Raw genomic sequence first — 20,741 nt, forward strand, 5'->3', positions numbered from 1 at the left:
ATTAATATAACTAGCGGACATGATTTGTTTTAGGGTGTAATCAATCACTTAGCATTTATCTGATGTATTTCTAACAATAGATTTCTTATTAAGGCTCTTCATTAAATATAATTCATTATCTGAATTTCTGGGAGAAAACAATTACGAAAGAAGCGGTCTCCTACATTTTTGTGCCTTATAGGAGTCCGTAGATCAGTGCACTGACTGTGCTGTTCACCGTAAACATGGCTGAAGATATCATTGCTGAAAGCGAAGAAGAGAATATTTTGTACGATTTATTAATAAATACTGAATGGCCACCGGAGACCGACACTCAGGTTTGTGAACATTCCCATTTGATGACAGTACCTTGCCACTTTGTTTGTTCTGGAGTATGACGGGCAAGTTCTTTCATAACTGCATGCTGAGACAGCTCCTGTCAGTTAGCCACGTAGCCAGTTATCGATGAATGCCAGTTGGCATTGCAGTTAGTGAGCTTAACTAGCTAGCTATACAACATTAATCATGTCTAATTGACAGTCAGTACTTTAAATGCGTTAGCTATGAGACGGTACATGCTATAGCATGTAGCTTGCTGATAGTTAGCTATTGATAACAGTGGATCAATTGGCTAGCTACCTGTATATTGTAAATATTATACCCAGCAGCACATGCCATTCACCTGCATGTACTAATTAGTGCTAGCTTAACAGTTTTAAGCAGTTAGCCGTTTTGACCGGTTTTTATTTTCTGATCGCGAACTGAAAAAAGTTTTAAGTAGCATGTTACTGCACTCAATTTGTCTGTCTCTGCAGTACTTGCATGCAGTTTTTTTAACTAGCTGCACGTATTGCACTTAGGAGGCATTAATCTACATTTGTCAGCCAAATGTAAGAATATAAATAGTTTCTTTCATTGCTTTTACAGTTAAGAGGAAGCAATAAACGCAGTTCATCTGTGATCGCAAAGGCCGTTACTGGTAAGAACGTTGCTTGTGCATACTATGGAAAGGACACAAGTAGTTACAGTTTTGTTTACCAACATTTTAATGGCGATATGGCTAACATAATTGAGATGCATATTATTTTTCCGAGCCAGCCTGACACAGACTAGATTGAATCTGGGCGAGACTCAATTACAAAACGAGCAGTGTATTCTCTGCAATGCTTAAACACCTAGCCTAAGTCAAGACTAAATGTGATATGTAGTTTAATCGTTGTTTGTGATATTCCTACATGTGACTGATTTCAAGTGAGGAACCACACAGACTTCGCATGCAGATTTTTTAAAAAACGTTTGAAAAAATGTGTGTTTTTACTTTGTTTTTAGGACCATTTAGATTCCTTCTACATTATCTCTGGTACAGGTAAGTTGGATGCAGTGATTGGTTTTTATTTTAATGCCCAGATGCAAAATTTTCTGGAAACTGTAATGGTTTTTCTTCTTCTTACAATGACATTATTGCTTTTGCTTTTATCCCCATTTTATTTATTGCATTTTGGCCAATTTGGAATGCCCAGTTGAATTTGTATGCTTGTCCCATCTCTTCAGTGTCCACCAGTAGTTCTGGTCCAAGAAGACTACCATAGGTGTCCTCTGAACAGTATTCAAACAGCTACTGTTCATTTCTTCTTTCACACTGCAGTTCAGTAGCATAGCCAGGCAGCTCATCCAGATGAGCGTTGCTCAGTGAGGTGGGAAAATCCCTGCTGACTGACCACCCACCTGACTAATTGTGATGCACCCTGTAGAACTCCCTGCCAAAGTATGTGGTGACATGTTCAGGATTAGATTCTGGAATATCTGGACAGTTCTAGGTGCAGGACCTCCATCACACTACCAGTATAAATGGGGGCGGGGGGGATTTAAGCTCAATGGGATTTAACAGGAGACAAAATTCTACTTTGGTCGAAGACCATCGAGCAGTCCTAAAAAGTCCTAGACATATTATTCTTGGCACCCTGCAACCCTGCCATTAGTGGTCACTGCTAGGGAATCTGAGAATCCAAAGACATGCCATAACGGTCAAAGTTGTGCTATATGCCAAATATAGTACACACCCAAGCAGTAGTGTTCCAGGCTACACCGCTGTATAGTGTTTTATGGCTCTATTAATACACAACCGTAGCAGGATTAAAACGCATCTGAATGGTCTGTGTCATTTGTTAGTGTATCTCAAAAAAAGCGTGACCCTGAGGTTATTAATAACTATGCGACCGACATTTCGCAATGCACGCTCGCGTGACGACATACTGTTTCTCCTCTCGTTGGGTATTAATCAGTTTGCGCGGAACGTCGCGGCTAATCGAGCGCAGAGGGTAATGGCTTTTCGGCCAAATAGCCGCTGGTGCGTGCTGTTGCTGCCCTTTTACCGGCCCGCGCGGGCAGCGACAGTGTAAAGCACTTTCAATAACTGCCGCCACCACCACCGCTGACGCCGCTGCGATTCAATCGGTTTCAATTTATTTTTTGGCCTCGTAAAGTAAACCGATGCATTTTAAGTGGCTACTATATGCCATTTTTAATAGAAACGTAACGCACTGTGAGCATGGCGATGTGTGCCCTCTAGTTATTATGATGCCTGCTATGACCACAAACACTTTGTGTGCGTTAGCTGAAGTCAACTGTCATGTCGTTGCATACATATACCAGATTGTTCCTTACTAGATGCTTCCTGTTCTCTATAAATAAACCATGACGCATGGATAATCATTTGTTTTGACAACGGATTACTGCAATTACATTGTTAATTTAGAACTGATATCAACAAGGTGGTATTTCAAAATGCAGACTATTGGCTAAGAGCCCTAAACGAGACAGAAAAATGGCGTAGGGAAGTTCTACATCAGACGGGCTGCATCACTGTGGTCCTCGATCCTGCCTGCATCTCAGTCATTGCACTAATAACAAAAACAGACACCCAGGCAAGAGAATCTGCAAAATGGTATGAATGGAAACCTCCTTTGAATGTCATTTATTTTGGGTACCCAGATGACATTTTGTGCAGATTTGTGTGATTTAATGCAGTATTTTTTTAATTTTTAAAAAATTATTCTTCCCGAAGCGAAAGCGCAGCATGCATTGTTTATGCGGCAAATAAAGTGCTTTTCCTTTGAGTAACGGGACGACTGACGCCTGAGCGATGCCTTGTTTCCCACTCCGCGCTCCGAGGACATGGTAATTATTTTAGCTTGTATTGGCTTTTTTTGGGTCCTAATGGATAAATATTTGATCTTGTAATACAGCCCTTCAAGTTCCTCCCTGCCTGCGGGACTTGTTCGACTTGTCAGTAAACAAATTAACTGGCAGCTGGTGCTGGCAAGGTAATCTCAATTAACTTTTTCTTTCTCCTTTCTTTTTCTCCCCCTCCCTCCCGATTCGTAGGACTGCTCAAGGCTCATTTTCGGCCAAGTCACTCATCTAATTACACGCTTTAAACTTGACAAGGCTACTCGAATCCAGCTTGGTATTGATTCACCACCCCGTAACAAAGTCTTGAGAATTCGAGCTTGTTTAGCATGCCAAACTGATGTTGACGTCTGTTAGTTTCCGATGCGTTATTTCATTGTTTGTCTTCCCCAACACCCCCTCTCTTTCTTTTCAGTAATGGGAAATTATTGGCAGTTGTTCAGGATCAATGTGTGGAAATCAGGTGAGTTTTAATGAATCCCGGTAACGATCTGGCTTGGCTGCGTATGAATTCGGGGGGAATGGCTATATTTCATAACGTACGAAAGCTCACGGAAGGCGTAAATATTAATTCGGGAAGTGTTTACGGTGAGAGAGTGGAGACGAAGCACGCCCACGGTTAATGGCATGTCGGGGGTTTTGTACCGGCGGATAAGGCGTCGTCTAAATTTGCCGGCAAATTGAACTGCCCGTTCTCCTTATTTCACTTTGGCAACCGTCTCCCGTTGCTTAATCACCCAGGGCGGTCGCGAGGAAAACAAACTCTTTTGTGAGAAACGGGCGATATCAGGCCCCCACAGACACGCTTCTGTGTTAGCCCCTCTTCTGAAGAGCGGGGAGGTGAAGCGTGTTCTATCGGGCGCCTGCCACCGGCACGGAGACGCCGCCGAACCGCGCTATTGTGCGGGGCGGTGCGAATTAATCATACTTGTTGATGGGGACGGATTTAGATTTTGGCTCCGCCTAATAGTTCATTCTGTTGAACCCTGCGTCTAGGTCCGCGAGAGACGACTTCGGCTCCCTCATTGGAAAGTGCCAAGGTAATGCCTCCTCGATTGTTTAATGCCTGCTGTCCCGAACACATGGTTGTGAGAATATTTAAGGAAATAAGAAAAAAACAATAAAAATAAAAAAAGCAAGGGGTGGGAATTTTCTTAGTAAGCTCTGTCAGACGGTTGTGAAGCGTGATGGGCTAAGCAGTGATGTTGCTAAGGAACAAAAACTACAACTGAAAAAGCACATGGAAATCATTCTTCCAAATATGTTTGTAACCCCTGCCTTCACGCCATGGCACAATAAGGCAAGTATAGGCAAATTGTTTGGAAGGTGGCCTCTTGCTTTTGTTCACCGTGAATCAATAGTTCATTGCTACATTGCTGGTTCAGTAGTTGGCCTGTATCACTGGTGTCAAACTCCAGTCCTGGAGGGCCGCAGTGTCTGCTGGTGTTCAGGGGTGTTCTCGGCACCCGCGGTTCATCTGAGTCATTGATTGGCTGAAGGATCCACACGCCTTGCTCTCAAGGCCTTAATTGGCAGTTTACTGACAGGAAATCGCAAAAACTAGCTGATGCTGCAGCCCCCTGGAAATGAAGTTTGACACCTCTGGGCCATATGAAAGCACGGCGGGGGGCAGCGGTGTTATTTTGTCCAGGGGCTTGCTGCCCTGATCTCGGAGAGCCACAGGGCCTGCCTGTTCCTGCCAGGGCCTGTTTTTGTTCCCGGCTTAAAATTGGCGGGCGGTTCAGACACGCGGCCCAGAGGTGAAGCGAGGTGACCTGTCCAAACAACGGACTTAAATCGATCGAGTCGAGCGCAGAGCGAGAGCGTAAACATGCGCAAACTGCCTCTCCGAGGGTGCGGGGTTGCAGAGACCCCCCTGTTCTAGCCACTCGTATCTCCACCAGTTCAGAACATTCTGGAAGTCTGAGAGCGTTCCAGTCTGGCCCCCAGTCTGCTGCAGAGCAGCGGAATCCGGCAGGAGGGTGGTGATTCGCATGCACTTCACTCGCTGGCGTTCCTTTGTAGTGTTTATTGATACATCATTAATTAGAAACCAACCCGCAAAAACAAGCCAGAGTTAATCAGGGCTCCTCTCGTCGCAGTAATTAACAAAGGACTCTGCTCGAGCCGAAACTAATCGGCGCGATAATTGAACGAGGCAAGCAATTGGACATCGGAGCGCTCGGTTTGAACGCAATTTGTTTTTGGTTTTTCAAGCCTGGACACCCCCCCCTCCTCCACCCCGCCACCACCACCCAGACCGCTCCCCCCCCCCCCCCCAGAAGGTCTTGGCTCGCTCGTTTTCATTTCCTGCCTGGCCGTTTCAAACATACAGCGCATTTGATTTTTTTTTTAGCTCCGGGCCCAAACGCACAATAAAATCAGCCATGCTCATATTTCATTTAATGGAAATCCCAAGTAAATGGTCCTGGGTTTTAAAAGAGGAATCGTTATGAATTGCGGCGCACCTTGTCTTTGGTGCATAATTCATGGAGTGTGGTGCAGATAAATGTATTTTCTGGACTTGTGGGTAGAAGACGTGATTGCACAAAGAATGGCACATAATTCAATTTAATTGTACCTTGAGCTACTGGCGAGAGAGAGAGAGAGAGAGAGAGGCACCCAGTGCTGAAAATGTGCGCCGAGACTCATGCAAATGCGGCTCTTTCAATCGTAAACAAAATGGCCATTAGGAAGCGGCATGGAGGCCATCGCCTCCTCCTTCACACCGTTTTACTTTCATTTATTCTGACGGATTGTAGATATTGTCTGAAGGTATTGTGGTAAATTGCCTTCTTGCAGGACATTTCTAAGGAGGGTTTCAGATGTGTTGTTTTTCAAAGTGGTTTTTTTTTTTCTGGAACATTCCGTCAATTTGTATGTAAATGTGGCGGCGTGTGAGAGTCTCGGTCTGATCAGCAGCTGCTGCTTCCATTATGATGGACAGAATGCAGCGTGTGCCCGTTTTGTGAGGTTTTTTTTTTTTGGGTTAATTTATACAGGAATGTTTGAAAACTACCAAAGATAATACCTTGTGTTTCGCTCGACAGCAAATTCTCACAGGCAGTTGGACGAAATCATCTTTAACAGTTTGTTTTTGTTTGTTAATAATATGCCCCTTTTAAGCTTATGAGCAAACCGAGAGCGAATTTGATTTATGGTTTGAACATATGCAGTCATATTTTATACTGATTCAAGCGCATTAGTCTTGGTAATCAATTTAGATTAATTATCTGGAGCATAATGGTGCCGATTAATGGTTCCACTTTGCAATTTTGTGAGCGTGCTAATCCCGGTGTGCTTTGTCAGTGACTACAGACACACACGCACACAAAGAGAAACTTACTTGGAAATTTTGCAGAGACTTAACAGGAAGGAATTTCTTACACGCGTTCCGCAATCTTTGTTCCGTTGCCCCCGCAATCCGAGTGATAAGGCGGTCGTCATGGGAACCGTTGGGCTTGATTGACAGGCACTGTGAGAAACCCTCGGCGAACAATTGTAATAACGTTTTCATATGAATGCATGATATCTGGGCTCCGGAGAAGTGTAGGCCCTTCTCGCCCTCATTGTCTGCGCTTGCGTTTAGATGGTAGTCGAGGGGTTCTTATCGCCCGCGAGTGATTAATTTGTTTGCTCGTGTGCAGTCAATAGCTCGGGTTAGCATCGCGCTATAATGTTATCTGCGGAGGGACCAGGTGCATCGATATCGGCTTTAATTTATCTCATTTCTCCACATTTCAGATTTATTCGTCTCCGCGCCGAAAGTTCACAACTCACGTTGCAGTCATTTCAAGTGACTGATTAATTAAAGTATGAAATATGGCTCTATTGATAATTATTGGGCTATGGCTAATTAAGATAAGCTCATAACGAATGTTCAGTACCTGTGTGAAGCTTGAGGTGTTTTTAATAATAAAGTATGCCATGCTGTTGCTATATATGATTTTTTACACCCTGGACAGACTTTTTTTGGAGGAAAATAACTATTAGAGGTAATAAGTTTTTTTTACAAAAAAAAAAAAAGGAAAGAATTTATTGTCATTGACAACGCGGTTTTTTTTTTTAAAAGGAGAGCATATTCTTTTCTTTATTCAGACGTGTAGAAAACAGAAGGTAAGCGACAGAGGAAGAACCAGGGCTAGTGATAAAGTGTTATGGTGTGGATCGGACCCCGTCTTTGTGTGGGGAGTCGTTTAGTGCGAGGAGCCGACTACTCCACAGACTGCGCCGCACGTGTTGCCCGTGACGATGACGTGTAAAATTAGCCAAGGCTAATTTCCCGCTCCTTTTCGCAGTCGTGCTTTGGTCCTCCTCTTTCCCACTAGTATGAGTCTTTTTTTCTGCGTGATGCAATTCCAGCATCTGTTATGTAATGGAAACTTTTTTAAAATAGTGGAACGTTTTTAATAAAAGAATAAAACCTTTTTTTTAAAGAAGTGGACTTTTTTTGACAACGCGCTCGGCAGCCACCCGCGACACACCAGACCGGTGGCTAATTGTTTGATGTAGCCGCCGCTCTGCCACGCATGGCCGGCTGAACCGCGATGGCGGTTTTTTATGGCCGTCTTCGGCCTGTTGAACCCGCGAACCGCGAGCAGTGCCGCGACACGGACCGACGGTTCCCCCCCCCATCGTACGGCCTGATCCCGTTTGCCTCTCGACATCCGTCAGGCTGACCTTCGCGAGCGCCCGCGGCCTTGAGCAGCGGCGGCGGCGGCGTCTTCACGAATGGCCCGAGCCGAATATCAGCCGTCCGCCGCGAGATGAGATCAAGTGAAATACGGCTGCTGGAATGAGCTTCCCGCCCCGGCGGTACCGCGGCGCGCGGCTGTAGAGCTCCCTCGGCGTACTCCCGGTTGCAGGTTCAAAGGTCGGGTCGAAATGTTGAGAAAAGGGGGCTCCCGGTGTGTAATTTGAGGATCTCGTGACACCTACCTTGACAGCAGCACTGATTATGTCGTGACACTGAAAATATTGTAATATTTATCTCCAGCGATGTTTGTTTAGCAATGCACCCTATATAACTCATTTTAGCTAAAAGTGTCTGCAAAATACCAAGTATTTATATAGTCTTTTCCACTCTGTTGTGAAGCACTTTTAGCTTCTCATTTCCTTGAGTGAAAGGTGCTCTATAAATAAAGTTTGTTTGTTTATTCTTCTTATTATTATTATTATTATTATTATGTCAAATAGTAATAAGCTCTTGAAGTTTTATGTAAGTTGTACGTGGCCTTTGTGGTACACGAGGAAGCGATGATGATGATGATGATGATGATGATGTCAGTATTTGTCTAACTGAAGCCACAGGCGTGCGGTGTGCGGTGTGAGGCTCTGAGGTGTGTCCCTCTGTCCCGCAGTCCCTAAGGACCCCAGCCCCCACTGGAGGCGGGTGGCCTGGAGCCATGACTGCACCCTGCTGGCCTACGCCGACAGCACGGGCACCGTCAGGGTGTTCGACCTGATGGGGAGCGAGCTGTTCCTCATCCCCCCGGTAAGGGGCCCTGCTTTTCTCCGGCTGTTTTTCGGGTACCGCCTGCTGCCCTGCGTGGGCTTATCCTCTGTGTGGAGCGTGGCGGTCTGTGTGCTTCCATTACATCATCTCGTTTATCGTCATTGCACTTACTCGTCCCGCTCCTCACTTCTCCTGCTTGCTCACTCTGCACCACGTCCTCTACTGTCACTCAATCACTGACTCACACAGTCACTCGCTCACTCACTTCAGCTTTTTCCTCTTTCTCTCCCCCCATTCTCTCTCCGACTTTCCCCCCCTTTCTCTCTCCTGCCTCTCTCTCCCTCTCTCTGTCTCTCTCTCTCCCTCTCTCTCTCCCCCCCCGCAGGCGGCGAGCTTCCCAGGAGACTTCAGCTATGCGGTGGCGGGCCTGATCTTTCTGGAGTACACGGCCAGCGCACAGTGGTCCGCCGAGCTCCTGGTCATCACCTACGGCGGCCATCTTAAGAGCTACCTGGTCAGGTAAAGACCGAGAGCATGCTGGGTATACCGCCGCGTTTCTCCCTGACTGTCAGGCCACCCGAATCGCCCTCGCTTCAACATCTCCGGCGGGACCTCCACGAGCGCGTGTTACACTCTCTCTCTTCCCCGGGGACATGGGCGTTCCTCTCAGAACAGCGCTGGAGACCTGTGGGAAATGTAGTCTTCTAGGGCAGAACTGTCTGGTCCCTACAGCAGAGCAAGCAGACCTGGCTTCACCTGCGATAACCGTGGAGTTCACCTCCGAATCCCGTCTCAAACACCTGCTCTAAGCATATTTTGGGGCCGTGCGCGTATGGCGATGAGGGAAAGTGGGACGCGGCTGAACGACTTGCATAAGCGGCTCGAGAGGCGGGGTTTGGGTGAGGACACCGCCCATGAACACCGCGTCTTATTTCCTTTCTGCTGAATTTTCGTTTTCAAACTCATAATTCCCTTTAATTAAACTGGAGCATGGCCAAGCCGGATCCCTGAATTCCACACACCTGAAGGACGTCAGCCCGCTGTTCATTCAGGGATCGCGGAAAAAGATGTGAAGTTTGCTGTTGAGTTTGGAAGGGCTTAGGAATATATTTGGGGAGTTATCTTTGATATTTATAACCAGGCCCACGCAGTGTTTGAAGGACAACGAGAAGAAGACTGACAGAATAAACAGAATAAGATGAAGAAAAGGAGGAAGGAGAAGGAATTCTAAATGACCCCATTTCAAGGATTCTGTGTTTACTGGGGGTCAGAGGTCAAAGGTTAGAGAGGGTAATGTTTATTAGGAATTAGAGTCTGTGATGACTGGGGTATTTACTGTGGGGAAACCCTGTGAAGTGCAAAACTCTAAATCAATTGATTGTTTGATATGTAAAAAGGTCTATGGATATGTGCCTGTGATTGTGGTTAAGAAACTCTCTCAAGGGGACAATAGCAGTCCTGCTTAAGAATTATTCCAGCGATCTTCTCTAACTGCAGTCGCTTAATTGGGTCACCTCACAATCACTGCTGTTGGCGTGTTACAGCGTGTAGATCTTAACCTTACAACTCTATGATTTTCCAGGTGTCATGACATCTTCCCAGACATGTAGCCTACATAGTCTTTCTGGTCCTCCAACATTGCTTCACAGATTCTTACTTTCAAATTGCACAAGTGTTGCTTGATATGCTCATTAGTCTGCTCGTTTAGTCACATCGTTGCCATTAGAGTGCGAATGCTTTTCAGAGTTCATGATTTAGTTAAAATAATACCAGTATGATGAGGGAGGGAGGGAGGGAGGAGAAAAAAGAAAGAAAGAAAGAAAAAAAAAAAAACCCTGAATCCTCACGGAAATCCTCCGTTGTCTCTTTAATCCGTTAAAAGCGGGTCCCTGGGCCGCCGTTTCCGCCAACAGCACAGCGGGGCTTGCTTTCCGCTCTCTCGTCCCGTCTCCGTTTCCTCTCCTAAGACCCTCGAAGCCTCTTTCGGCTGATAAGGGGCGTAAGAAAAGACGCCGCGGCCCGACTTGGGGCAGTTCTGCTTAATTTGGACTGAAACGGTCTTAATTTATGTGACGCGCTAATTAGCCGCGTCTGAGAGCGCGCTGCGTAATCCGCAGCGCGTTAATTCTTTGAGATGCTTTTAAAATCCTCGTGCGGTTTAGCCGCGGTGTGGGTTTAACGCCCGGGAGCGATGCAGCCGGGGCGGAGCGGGCGAAACGAGGCTTTTCTGAAGCCGCTGCGTCGGGGCCGTCGCGTTGAGCGCGAGCCTCGACGTGCGTTTCAGCGACCGCGCGCGGATTAAGACGCTCTTTTTTTTTTTTTTTCTTTTTCTCTTTTTCCTTTTTTTTGGCAGCGTGGCGACCAGTCAGGGCTTTCAGGAGAACCACAGCTTCAGTTTCGCCCCACACTACTCCCACGGCATCACTACGGCCGTCTACCACCCCGGGCATCGGTGAGTATGACCCGACCAATGGCTATGCTCCTTATATGCCGTGACTTGGATAAGTGCCTGATCCCGATTGGCTGATAACGATGTGTGTATAATGCACCGTGCGTCCATGATTTGTGATTTGTTACTGCCTTTGTAGTTCCATATTGGTGTGACAAAATTAAACGAGTGCATAAACAACAAGTTTCTTCCTTTTTGTCAAAATGCGTTTCTAAATCCCTCCAAGTGAACATGGCCGCTTGTCTGTTCCCTACCACACCGCAGAAGCCAAAGTCCACACCGGGGGTCAGACAGTGGCCTGTGCTGGAGTTGGCCACAGCAGCAGTAGCGCTTTGCAATTCAACAGCACTGGTTTACCGCTTTCTGTCTCTGGCTGCTTCAGGCCCCCAGGCACACGTATATTAATCAGAGAGAATGCACAGACGGATGACAAATAGGCCTGTGTGTCAGATAAAGGCCCCCTTTCACATCCTCGCTTGTACCAGTGACGTGGAGGCACTGAGTTCTGAACTGCATCAGAAAGCCGGCGTGCTCTGGGTTCGACTCGAGTGCCCTGGCTTGATTGGGGTTGGCATCTCTCTTCTTTAAGAGAACATTTGTCCTTTTTTTTTTCGGTTGCGACAGCATTTTTTTTTCCTCTCCGGGCCTAAGCGGCAGAGACAGCCGTGGCCTTTCCCGTGTCCCTGCCACGGGCGGTTGCTCTGACGATGAGAGATTGCTCTTTTAATCCCCCCGTCCGCCGAGCTGCAATATCAGACCCCTCCCCCGCAGAGCGGCTCGCTTGTGAAGAACGCTCGTTCGCTTGTTTTTTTTGTTTGTTTGTTTTTGTTTGGTTGTTGTTGTTGTTAAAGGCCTCTGTTCGGGTTTAGCGGTGGTGAAGGGCGTGTGAGGATGTGTCTGAGCACGGAGGGGGGGTGGGGGAGTGGGGGGGGGGGGTGACTGTCACAGCTGCCCACATTAGCCGTCGCTGGTCTCTGGCGAGATGGCGGTTTGAGCCTCCGCAGGTGATTATCTTCGGGAGTCTTGCGGGCTGTCGGCCCAAAAAATGATGACACTTCATCACGGCGTCAGTCAGGGGGAGCCAGGTTTGGGGCCTTTTAAGCTGAAGGAATGTAATTTAATGCTACGTTTGTTTCATTATTTAGCACGGAATTATGGGCTCTGTGGTCACGGAAACGAACACAGAGCGCGTGGCCTGTTCAAATAAAATAAAACATCTTGCACTTTGTTTGAGCAGTGTCACACAGGTGTTCGCATTGCGTTACAGATCAGTGACATTTGTGGGACTTCTGGATAATTATCCATCGCTGTGCTAAACTATTTCCCATCCTGTTTTCGAGTTTAATTCATACGAACTGTACTAAGTAATATATCGTCAGTATGGTAGCTAATGAACAGTATATGTGTCATAATTCCGGATGTGGAAGGTGAATCTGAGTCGCGGAGGCTTTTGAAGGGCACAGAAGCGCTCTGCTGTGTTTTTGTTTCTCTGCGTGACGCTCTGTATTCACAGCGTTAACATCTTCGCCCCGGGCACTCCCGTCAATGGCTGTGGCTCTCGGCGCTCCATTTTGAGCCGACTGCATCACAAAACCAAGCTGCTAAAGCTGGCGGGTGGTGGTGTGTGCGAAAGCCTCGCGCTCCTAAAATGAACTCCCCGGCCTCAGCGTGTCACGTCTCTGCTCTCTCCGCTCGGTTCTTCAAACTCCTGGTTGTTGGTGACGCCGCTATTCTTCCCCGTCTCCACCAGAGGGCAGTGTTATCTCAGAGGCCTTTATGCATTATTCTTGTGTTGTTGTTGTTGTTGATGATTTTTTTTTTTGAGGACTTGTTGCGCCGGCCTATTACACGCGGTATCGCTGGCGTAATTTGCATAATTTAAGGCGGCGCGGTGGCGGTGGTGGGACGTCGCCCGTCGGCGCGCGCAGGTACCCCCGCGTCCGCCTTATCGGGGCCCCGCAGTCGCCTCCCCCCCCAGTTGAACGGCGAGGCAGAGGCATCCCGTCGGATTGTTTGGGAAAATCCTCCCGCCTCGATCCGCTCTGAACTCCTACACCTGTTTTGTCGCGGTTATTGTGATAACGGCATTCAGCTTTTAGCGTTCTTCACATTTCTTTTTAAATATTTTATTTTTGGAAGTGATTTATCACAAAACGTATTGCTTCTGACGGCACTGCATTGCATCCAGGCAGCACCTGGAAGCGCACCGGGATTAAGGCCTGGCACTGAGTTTAATCAGGACCTTTACTGCTGTACCTGCAGTGAATCACATACAGAACACATACGAGGCCATATAACATCCTGTCTGCGGGAGCCACTGTCCGTGCCTCAGGATGGATGTCACCTGTGTTCTGAGTAGCACTGGATCACAAGTGCCTAAGGCTGAACACCAGCAGAACATATGAAAAGAATAACCTTTGACCTCCATAGAGGTCACTCTCTAATGGTCACAACCTGTGACCTCCACAGAGGTCATGCCCCATTGTCAGCAGTGGAGCTCCAACTGTAAATGTCAATGAATATGCTGAAGTCTTCTGAGCTGATGGGTGTGTGTGTGAGCTGCATGTGTGTGTGTGAGCATGCATGAATGTGTGGGTGTGTGTCTGTGTGCATGCATGCAAGTGTGTGTGAGCATGCATGCATGTGTGGGTGTGTGTCTGTGTGCATGCATGCGTGTGTGCATGCGTGCCTGTATGCATGTATGCAGTGGAGCAGCGGGTTAGGCTCCGCCCTCTCGGCTGATGATGCGTCTCTCCGGGGCGTGGCAGGCTGCTGCTGATTGGCGGCTGCGAGGGCGGAGACGAGGTGTCGTCCAAGGCGGCGCGGTGCGGGCTGACCGCCTGGCGGGCGCTGTCCGGAGCGCCGCACTACAAACAGGTCACCAGCTACGAGGACGACATGGCCTCGGTGAGCAGCCTCTCAGCCCTAACCCCCCCCCCCGTCCTCTCCCCCTGTCCCCCTGTCCCCCCCGGTCACTGCCCCGCACTGGCTTCATCACCCCCCTGCTCTGACGCTTTTGAGCCCTTTATGTAGTGTGTGGGTGTGGGTTCGGCACACAGCTCTGTCTCTGTGGTGTAGCCGTTAGCGACCGCGGCTAAGTCTCCTGCTATGTGTGCCGTGTGCCTGCAGGCTCAGAGGAGAGGCTTCTTCAGGATCCCCAGCCTGCCTTTCTTCGGGAGCCAGAGCAGCGAGAAGGTACTTTCCCCGGCATTTCTCTCAGGCCCCGCCCCGTTTCTCTTGGGCCCCGCCCTGTTTTGTCTCTGACCCCGCCCTGTTTCTCTCAGGTCCTGCCTGTTTCTCTTTTATAATGTTGTAAAATGCTTGTAAAACAGCCAATAAGAAGTTATCGGTCTATCTTGTCTTTCTGTGTCTGTTGTCTGCCTGTCTGTTCTCACGTCCCTGTCTGTCTGTCATCCATCATCCCCCCCCCCCCCCCCGGTGTCCCATCTGACAGGACGGAATTTTCCGGATGAGCCTGTCTCCTGACGGCGCCCTCCTGGCTGCCATTCACTTCTCTGGTCAGCTGACCCTGTGGGACGTCCCGTCCCTCAGACAGAGAGCGGGATGGGCCCAGGACTCGCAGGTAAAGCCCGGCCCCCCCTCTCCCAATCTCCGTGTCGCCTTCCCTCGCTAACGCTGAGCAGCTGCTCGAGTAATGTCAACTGATGCCGAAATGCGATGAATCCATTTATTATTTTCCCCCATATTCTTGGAGTTTTTTTTTCCAGCTCTGTTTGCCACCCAGCCATTCCCAGTCAGTTTGGGGGTTGTGCAGACAAGCACGGGTTCTCCTCAGATGCACGTGATGTCAGCAGCTGTTCCTTATCTCCTTATCTGCGGTTGGCAAGTCGGGCTCTCCGGAAATTAATCATGAATTAGGCCAAGTCTCCCGTCCCTGGGCGACGCAGCTGCCAGTTGTGAGTTGCCCTGCTGGGGCTCCCGGCCATAGTTGGCACTGGCACAGTCCGGATTCTGTACCAGACTGTGGGGCCCAGATACCAGACCATAGAGCCCATCCGTGCACTAGAACAGTTCCTTATCAGATACCAGGCCATAGAGCCCATCCATGCACTAGAACGGTGCCTTATCAGAAACCAGACCATAGAGCCCATCCATGCACTAGAACAGTGCCTTAACAGATACCAGACCATAGAGCCCATCCATGCACTAGAACAGTTCCTTAACAGATACCAGACCATAGAGCCCATCCATGCACTAGAACAGTCACTTATCAGATACCAGACCATAGAGCCCATCCATGCACTAGAACAGTGCTTTAACAGATACCAGACCATAGAGCCCATCCATGCACGAGAACGGTGTCTTAAAAGGATGAGCCGTCCAGCCGCCCTTATGATGCATCTTTGAGTTGAGTGTCGGTGTCTTTGCGTTGCTTTGGGATCGGCTGGCTGCGTCTCGTGTCTGTGTGCAGTCTGGCTTCGGCTGTCTGTCAGGGGGCAGATAGAAACCGGCTTGAAACCGGCTTAAAACGCCTCTCTCTCTCTCTCTCGCTCTCTCACACTCTCTCTCTCTCGCTCTCTCTCTCTCTCTCTCTCTCCCTCCCTCCACAGCCCGGTTTTGACGAGATCAACCCGGAGTGGAAGAACTCACTGGAGAAAAGGAAGAAAATAAGAGGTACTCTCTTTCCTCCGGAGCCGAAATGGAGTCGGGACTCTGCCGAGCGTGCCGTTGCCGCGCGCGTACCGCCGGGCCGCGGAGCGAATTAATTACGCCCGACGGTTTCCGGAGTGCGTGAGAACGGGGCGGGGGGGGTTGGAGAGGAGGAGAGAACGTGCCTGAATTATGATGAATTATGAAAGGCTGTGTATTCGTCCTGTGATTTTTTAATTTTTAATTTATTTTTTTACGTGTGATTTTAATGCTGGCTGCTGGGGCTCTGTTCTGGGCGTTCTGGAGGTGGCGGCGCTCCCCCGTGAGAGGGCTTTAGGTGTCCCGGCGGTTTTTTGTGACGTGCGATCGCCGGCGCGAACATCGCGTGTGTTTAATCGCACCGCGTTAGCGTTATCTCAGCAACGCGTAAGGTGGCAGTCTGTTTGGGAGGTCTTATGATCCGACATTAACCACCACAAAAAAAGCCGTCTTTTTGTGCCGCAGGCTAATTTCAATACAAGAAAATGGCCGATTAGGTTCTTAAATGACTTTAAAAGAAGCTTGGAGAATAAGCAATGCAGCATAATCCTTTTGAAATAATATGAGTAGAAATATAAATTATAAATAGAAATGGTACTTTGCACACAGTAAAAACTGTGGTAGTACAAGATGACACAAATCGTCAAGCTTTTGGGGAAAATAAATTAATATCTATAAAAGAGGAGGGAGTGATGTAGCTTTTCCTGATTTTTCTTTTGAAGGAGGATGTGGGAAGGACGGAGACTTTATTTCAGTTGGTGTGTGGGGTAACAGCAGTCATCTTTAAGATGTGGCTTCGCCACAATGTTACTAATTGCGAGACTGATTAATGAAATTTAAAAAAAAAAGATGAAAGGCTTGTTTTTAAACAGAGGACAGGTAAAACCGTCCGCTGATTATAATTACTGTACCTGTGGAAGGTGCCCCTCTCGGGAGCTGCTGTGATTACTACTGATTAAGCACTTAGGCATGTAAAGAGTGGTCTAATTACCGTCTATCCATTATCGTTTTCTTTGAGGAAAACAAATGATGTCCTAGGGTACAATATTATAGGTTAATGATGTACATGAGGGGTTGATAAGTAAAATGAAACTGTAGACATGTTGCTAAAAAATTTTAACATAGGGGCTTGTGTTCATAAAACTCCTTGGAGTAGCCGTGCTGATCCAACATTCTCAGTCAGTGTTCTAGAACTCCATTTCTTTCGGTTACCAGTAGCGACTGTTACATCAGCATTAGAATGTTCAGTTAAGTTTAAAACTTTGTGATATATGGTTAAACTGTGAAATTGAGTATATCCTATACTGTAAACGTATGGACACCTTCGAAAATATAATTAGGCAATATCACAGGAGAGGGAGTGCTGTGTTGTCATACGTCAGCACTGCTGTGATTTGATTGTACAGGTAATCACTGCCCCGTTGATATACAGTCTGAACAGCATGACCCTGAGAAGTGATATTGCTTTTATAGAGCCATTCTACAAGCCGATAAACTATCTGTCAAATAATGATCGAGACAAAAGAACTATGACTTTGTTGTTTATTTGGCTCCGCCAGCATATATAGTTCCTTCAGGATTCCATTAAAAAATATATATCTTGAGATATCAGCAAATGGCCCACATGTCGTCAAATGATGCATTGTCTATTCTGACCTTGAAGAAATCTGATGTCTTTAATTCAGCAAACTATACAGTACATTCCATTTCCATAAGGGCAGGTTTCTTTCCCTATCGCAAGATGGCACAGCAATGCCACTGTATGTAAATCCCACTTGAGTATCTTGAGTATCCGAGAGAGGATCTTGGCTTGGTGGTGAGAGGAAGTGATGCGTATTGTGTTGTGAAGGGAATGAATTTGAGCCGACACACCGAACAGAAATCCCTTGCTGTTACCCGTAGACCAGCGCCGGGTTGGGTTAGTGCTTGGTTGCCAGTGTGGTGGGAGTCACATTTGTTCAGTAGCCTTAATGGTGTGTTTGTTACTTTGGGTTTTTAAATGGACGAGGACAGGTGAAGCTCCAGCCTGTGTGTTCCCTCCCCCTCTCCCCCAGATAAGGAGCACTACTACCCCCTGCTGGACGTGAACTGGTGGAGCGACGCGGCGGTGATCCTGGCCCGCTGCTCCGGGTCTCTGACCGTCTCCTCCGTCAGGACGCTCAGGAACCTCCTGGGCCGGTCCTGCGAGTGGTTCGAACCCTCGCCGCAGGTCACCGCCGCGCACGAGGGCGGCTTCCTCAGCCTGGAGGTAAACCCCCCCATCCTCATCCTCACTCCCCACTCCCTTCCCCCACCCGCCCCCCCCATCGTCACTCCCCACTCCCTTCCCCCATCCCAACCCCCCCGTCACTCAGTCCCACCAGTTTACCCCAGTCACCGCCCACAAGGGTGGCTTTCTCAACCTGTAGGTAAATACTACCCCCCTCACAAGCCAACTGGCCTCCTCCTGTCCCTCTCACCAATTCATGTCTCTACCGCCCACAAAAAGGGGCGTGGCCTCAGATCCTCACCCCACGTCACTACCGCCCACAAGAAGGGGTGTGGCTTTCCCCACCCCCTGTTCCTCACTGGTCACTGCCCCCCATGATGGGTCCTTCCTCTGCCGCAAGGTACACTGGGAAACGTCCCCAGCGAGCCACGATTTGGTGACACATGAAACTTTTTTCAAAAAACAAATGTTTTTCATCCCTGGAAAAGTCTTCTTTGAATAACCCTCCGCTCGCCCAAATTAATCTTCAAAGAGCCGTTAATGGTTTTCGCGGCGGTTTGACTGTCGCAGTAACGGGGGGGGAACGTCGCGCTCGCCCTTTTCATGTGCGGCGGACGGAAATGTGCGCTCGGGAGATGAGGGGGCCGGATTTGCGCGGGGGGAGGCCGAGCGAGCCCAATTGATTCGGCGTCCCGCTGCGGCGATCCGGCGGCGTCTGCTTCCACTGAGCCGCCGAGCGAGATTCCATCTGCCTGCCGCTCCATCAAAGTGCAGCGCGCTGGAACAGGGGGGCGAGGGGGGGGGTCACGGGATTCATGGGAAAAAATACACCAGCCCACTATGTAACGTAGCTTTTATATCGACAGTCATGTCGATCAAACAAAAAAAAACACCGCATCTGATAATCCGGCAAAAATATTCATGGAAAACCAGCTCTGAAAGAGTACATCGGACTCTAAATAGACCGCATATTGTCCCCATTAACTCTAGCAGCCTTGCTGTGTTGCCTGTATCCGATGTATTATTTTAACGTACGCGAGGCGGCGTTTTTACCGCGAGGTCATCGTACATGCCGTGTGTTTTCCTGGGAGCCGGTTTGCCGGAACGTTCTAGCGGGAGGTGCTCGGGCCGCCTCCCCGCTCGACTGCGCCCGCGGGAAAAGTTTGCGCGACGGGAGGCAGGACGACGTTTCGCCCGCTGCCGTCGTCCGCCAAAAAGCTGCGCGGTGTCGCAGGTCGTCCGGCAAAGCTTCCGCCCTGAAACACGTCCCGTGAAAGAGCAAGATGGCCGCCGTAACTGTGTTCCGTTCGTTTCATGGGATTTTTAATTTATTAATTTATTTTTTAACTACGCGCAGTTACCGCGTTCTTAATTACCGCTGTAAAAGCCTGTGATGTATTACAGACCTCGCCTTTCTGGGGGAGGACAATAAAGGATTGATAATTAAGAATTTACTGCTTCTACCCTCTCAGGCAAAATTCCTGTGTTTTTAGCTCTTGTGTGATATACAATTCACCTTCTTACAAAAAAAAAGAAAATTAAAAAAAGTAAATTATTATGATTTTAGGAACCTGTGTTGGCTGTGCTCACCGAGTACATTTCCAACTCAGTAGCTCCTTATCTCATAATAAAATAACTGTGGTCCGTTGGAATAAACTCCTATTATATTGTCCTTAGATCAATAAAGCAGTATTTTGTCTTAAGAATGCACTGTGAAGTTTTATTGTGAGTATTTATGAAGTATCATAAATTCATGTTTCTTCCTGTGTTATTTGGGGTGTACTTTTAAAATCGGAATGGCCTTCTTGGATGGGGGTCCATAGGATTCAAACCTGGGGACTGGTGTATCCAATTAAATCCATCCACAGCAGTTGCCCAGTCATTATGATTGGTTCTGGTTTGGTCCCACCTCCCCCTCAATTTGAACTCTGATTGATTCTTCCTTTAAGCCTGCCTCCTCCTCAGTTTGAGCTCTGATTGGCTCTTCCTTTGCGCCTGCTTCCCCTACAGTTTGAGCTCTGATTGGTTCTTCCTATAAACCTGCTTCCCCCCCCAGTTTGAGCTGTGATTGGCTCTTCCTTTGAGCCTGCATCCTCCTCAGTGTTCAGAGTTCTGATTGGTTTTCCCTTTGGGCCCGCCTCCTCGGTGTGGGTTCTGATTAGTTTTCCCTTTGGGCCTCATCTCCTCCTCCTCCTCCTCCTCCTCCTCTTCCTCAGTGCGAGATCAAACTGGCGCAGAAGCGGCTCCGCCTGGAGAGCAGCGCCTCCGAGGACGACGATGGCGAGGAAGACTCTGACTCGGAGGACGAGTCCTCCGCCAAGGCGCGCTACTTCGGCTACGTCAAGCAGGGCCTCTACTACGTGACGGAGATGGAGCGGTTCGCCCCGCCCAGGAAACGGCCCCGCACCGTCGTCAAGAGCTACCGTCTGGTGAGCCTGAGGTCCACCACTCCAGAGGAGCTGTATCAGAGAAAGGTACGAGCCCCCCCCCTGTGCCCCCCCGCCGGCCTTCCTCAGACAACGCTCTTTCCCGCTCTCTCAACTGCTATTGTGCTGCGGCCTCTACTCTTAAGTGCACAAATTTAAACGAGTGCAAATTTTTTTTTTTTTTTACTGAAGCTGTGTTATTGATGTCATTTCGGTGACCTAGAAATTCGCGACTGTGCGTACTTACTTATAAAAATGTGACATTTTGTAAAATGCCATCGCTCAGCCTTGAGCGCTAAGCTGCGTAGCGGTTGTGCGGTTCGCCATCGGAGTTAAAACGGATCGCGGACGATCACAGAAAAGACAGAAATGTCTTTTGACGCT

General features: G+C 48.4%; 1 protein-coding gene across 1 annotated transcript in view; it reads left to right on the forward strand.

Moving 5' to 3' along the window:
- The first annotated feature begins 162 nt into the window (after nucleotides 1-162).
- The window catches only part of nbas (NBAS subunit of NRZ tethering complex), a 178,911-nt gene continuing 158,332 nt past the window's right edge, over nucleotides 163-20,741 (forward strand). The window contains exons 1-15 of the mRNA XM_064340412.1: nucleotides 163-317; nucleotides 907-958; nucleotides 1,309-1,345; nucleotides 3,225-3,302; nucleotides 3,584-3,631; nucleotides 4,165-4,208; nucleotides 8,529-8,662; nucleotides 9,009-9,142; nucleotides 10,977-11,075; nucleotides 13,841-13,979; nucleotides 14,202-14,267; nucleotides 14,527-14,655; nucleotides 15,644-15,707; nucleotides 17,777-17,970; nucleotides 20,148-20,405. Of these exons, the coding sequence (XP_064196482.1) occupies nucleotides 225-317; nucleotides 907-958; nucleotides 1,309-1,345; nucleotides 3,225-3,302; nucleotides 3,584-3,631; nucleotides 4,165-4,208; nucleotides 8,529-8,662; nucleotides 9,009-9,142; nucleotides 10,977-11,075; nucleotides 13,841-13,979; nucleotides 14,202-14,267; nucleotides 14,527-14,655; nucleotides 15,644-15,707; nucleotides 17,777-17,970; nucleotides 20,148-20,405 (1,569 nt within the window). The 5' untranslated portion in view covers nucleotides 163-224. The remainder of the gene's footprint in view (nucleotides 318-906; nucleotides 959-1,308; nucleotides 1,346-3,224; nucleotides 3,303-3,583; nucleotides 3,632-4,164; nucleotides 4,209-8,528; nucleotides 8,663-9,008; nucleotides 9,143-10,976; nucleotides 11,076-13,840; nucleotides 13,980-14,201; nucleotides 14,268-14,526; nucleotides 14,656-15,643; nucleotides 15,708-17,776; nucleotides 17,971-20,147; nucleotides 20,406-20,741) is intronic.

This window comes from Anguilla rostrata, chromosome 6 (genome assembly GCF_018555375.3).
Source record: "Anguilla rostrata isolate EN2019 chromosome 6, ASM1855537v3, whole genome shotgun sequence".
In the NCBI taxonomy this organism is placed as follows: Eukaryota; Metazoa; Chordata; class Actinopteri; order Anguilliformes; family Anguillidae; genus Anguilla; species Anguilla rostrata.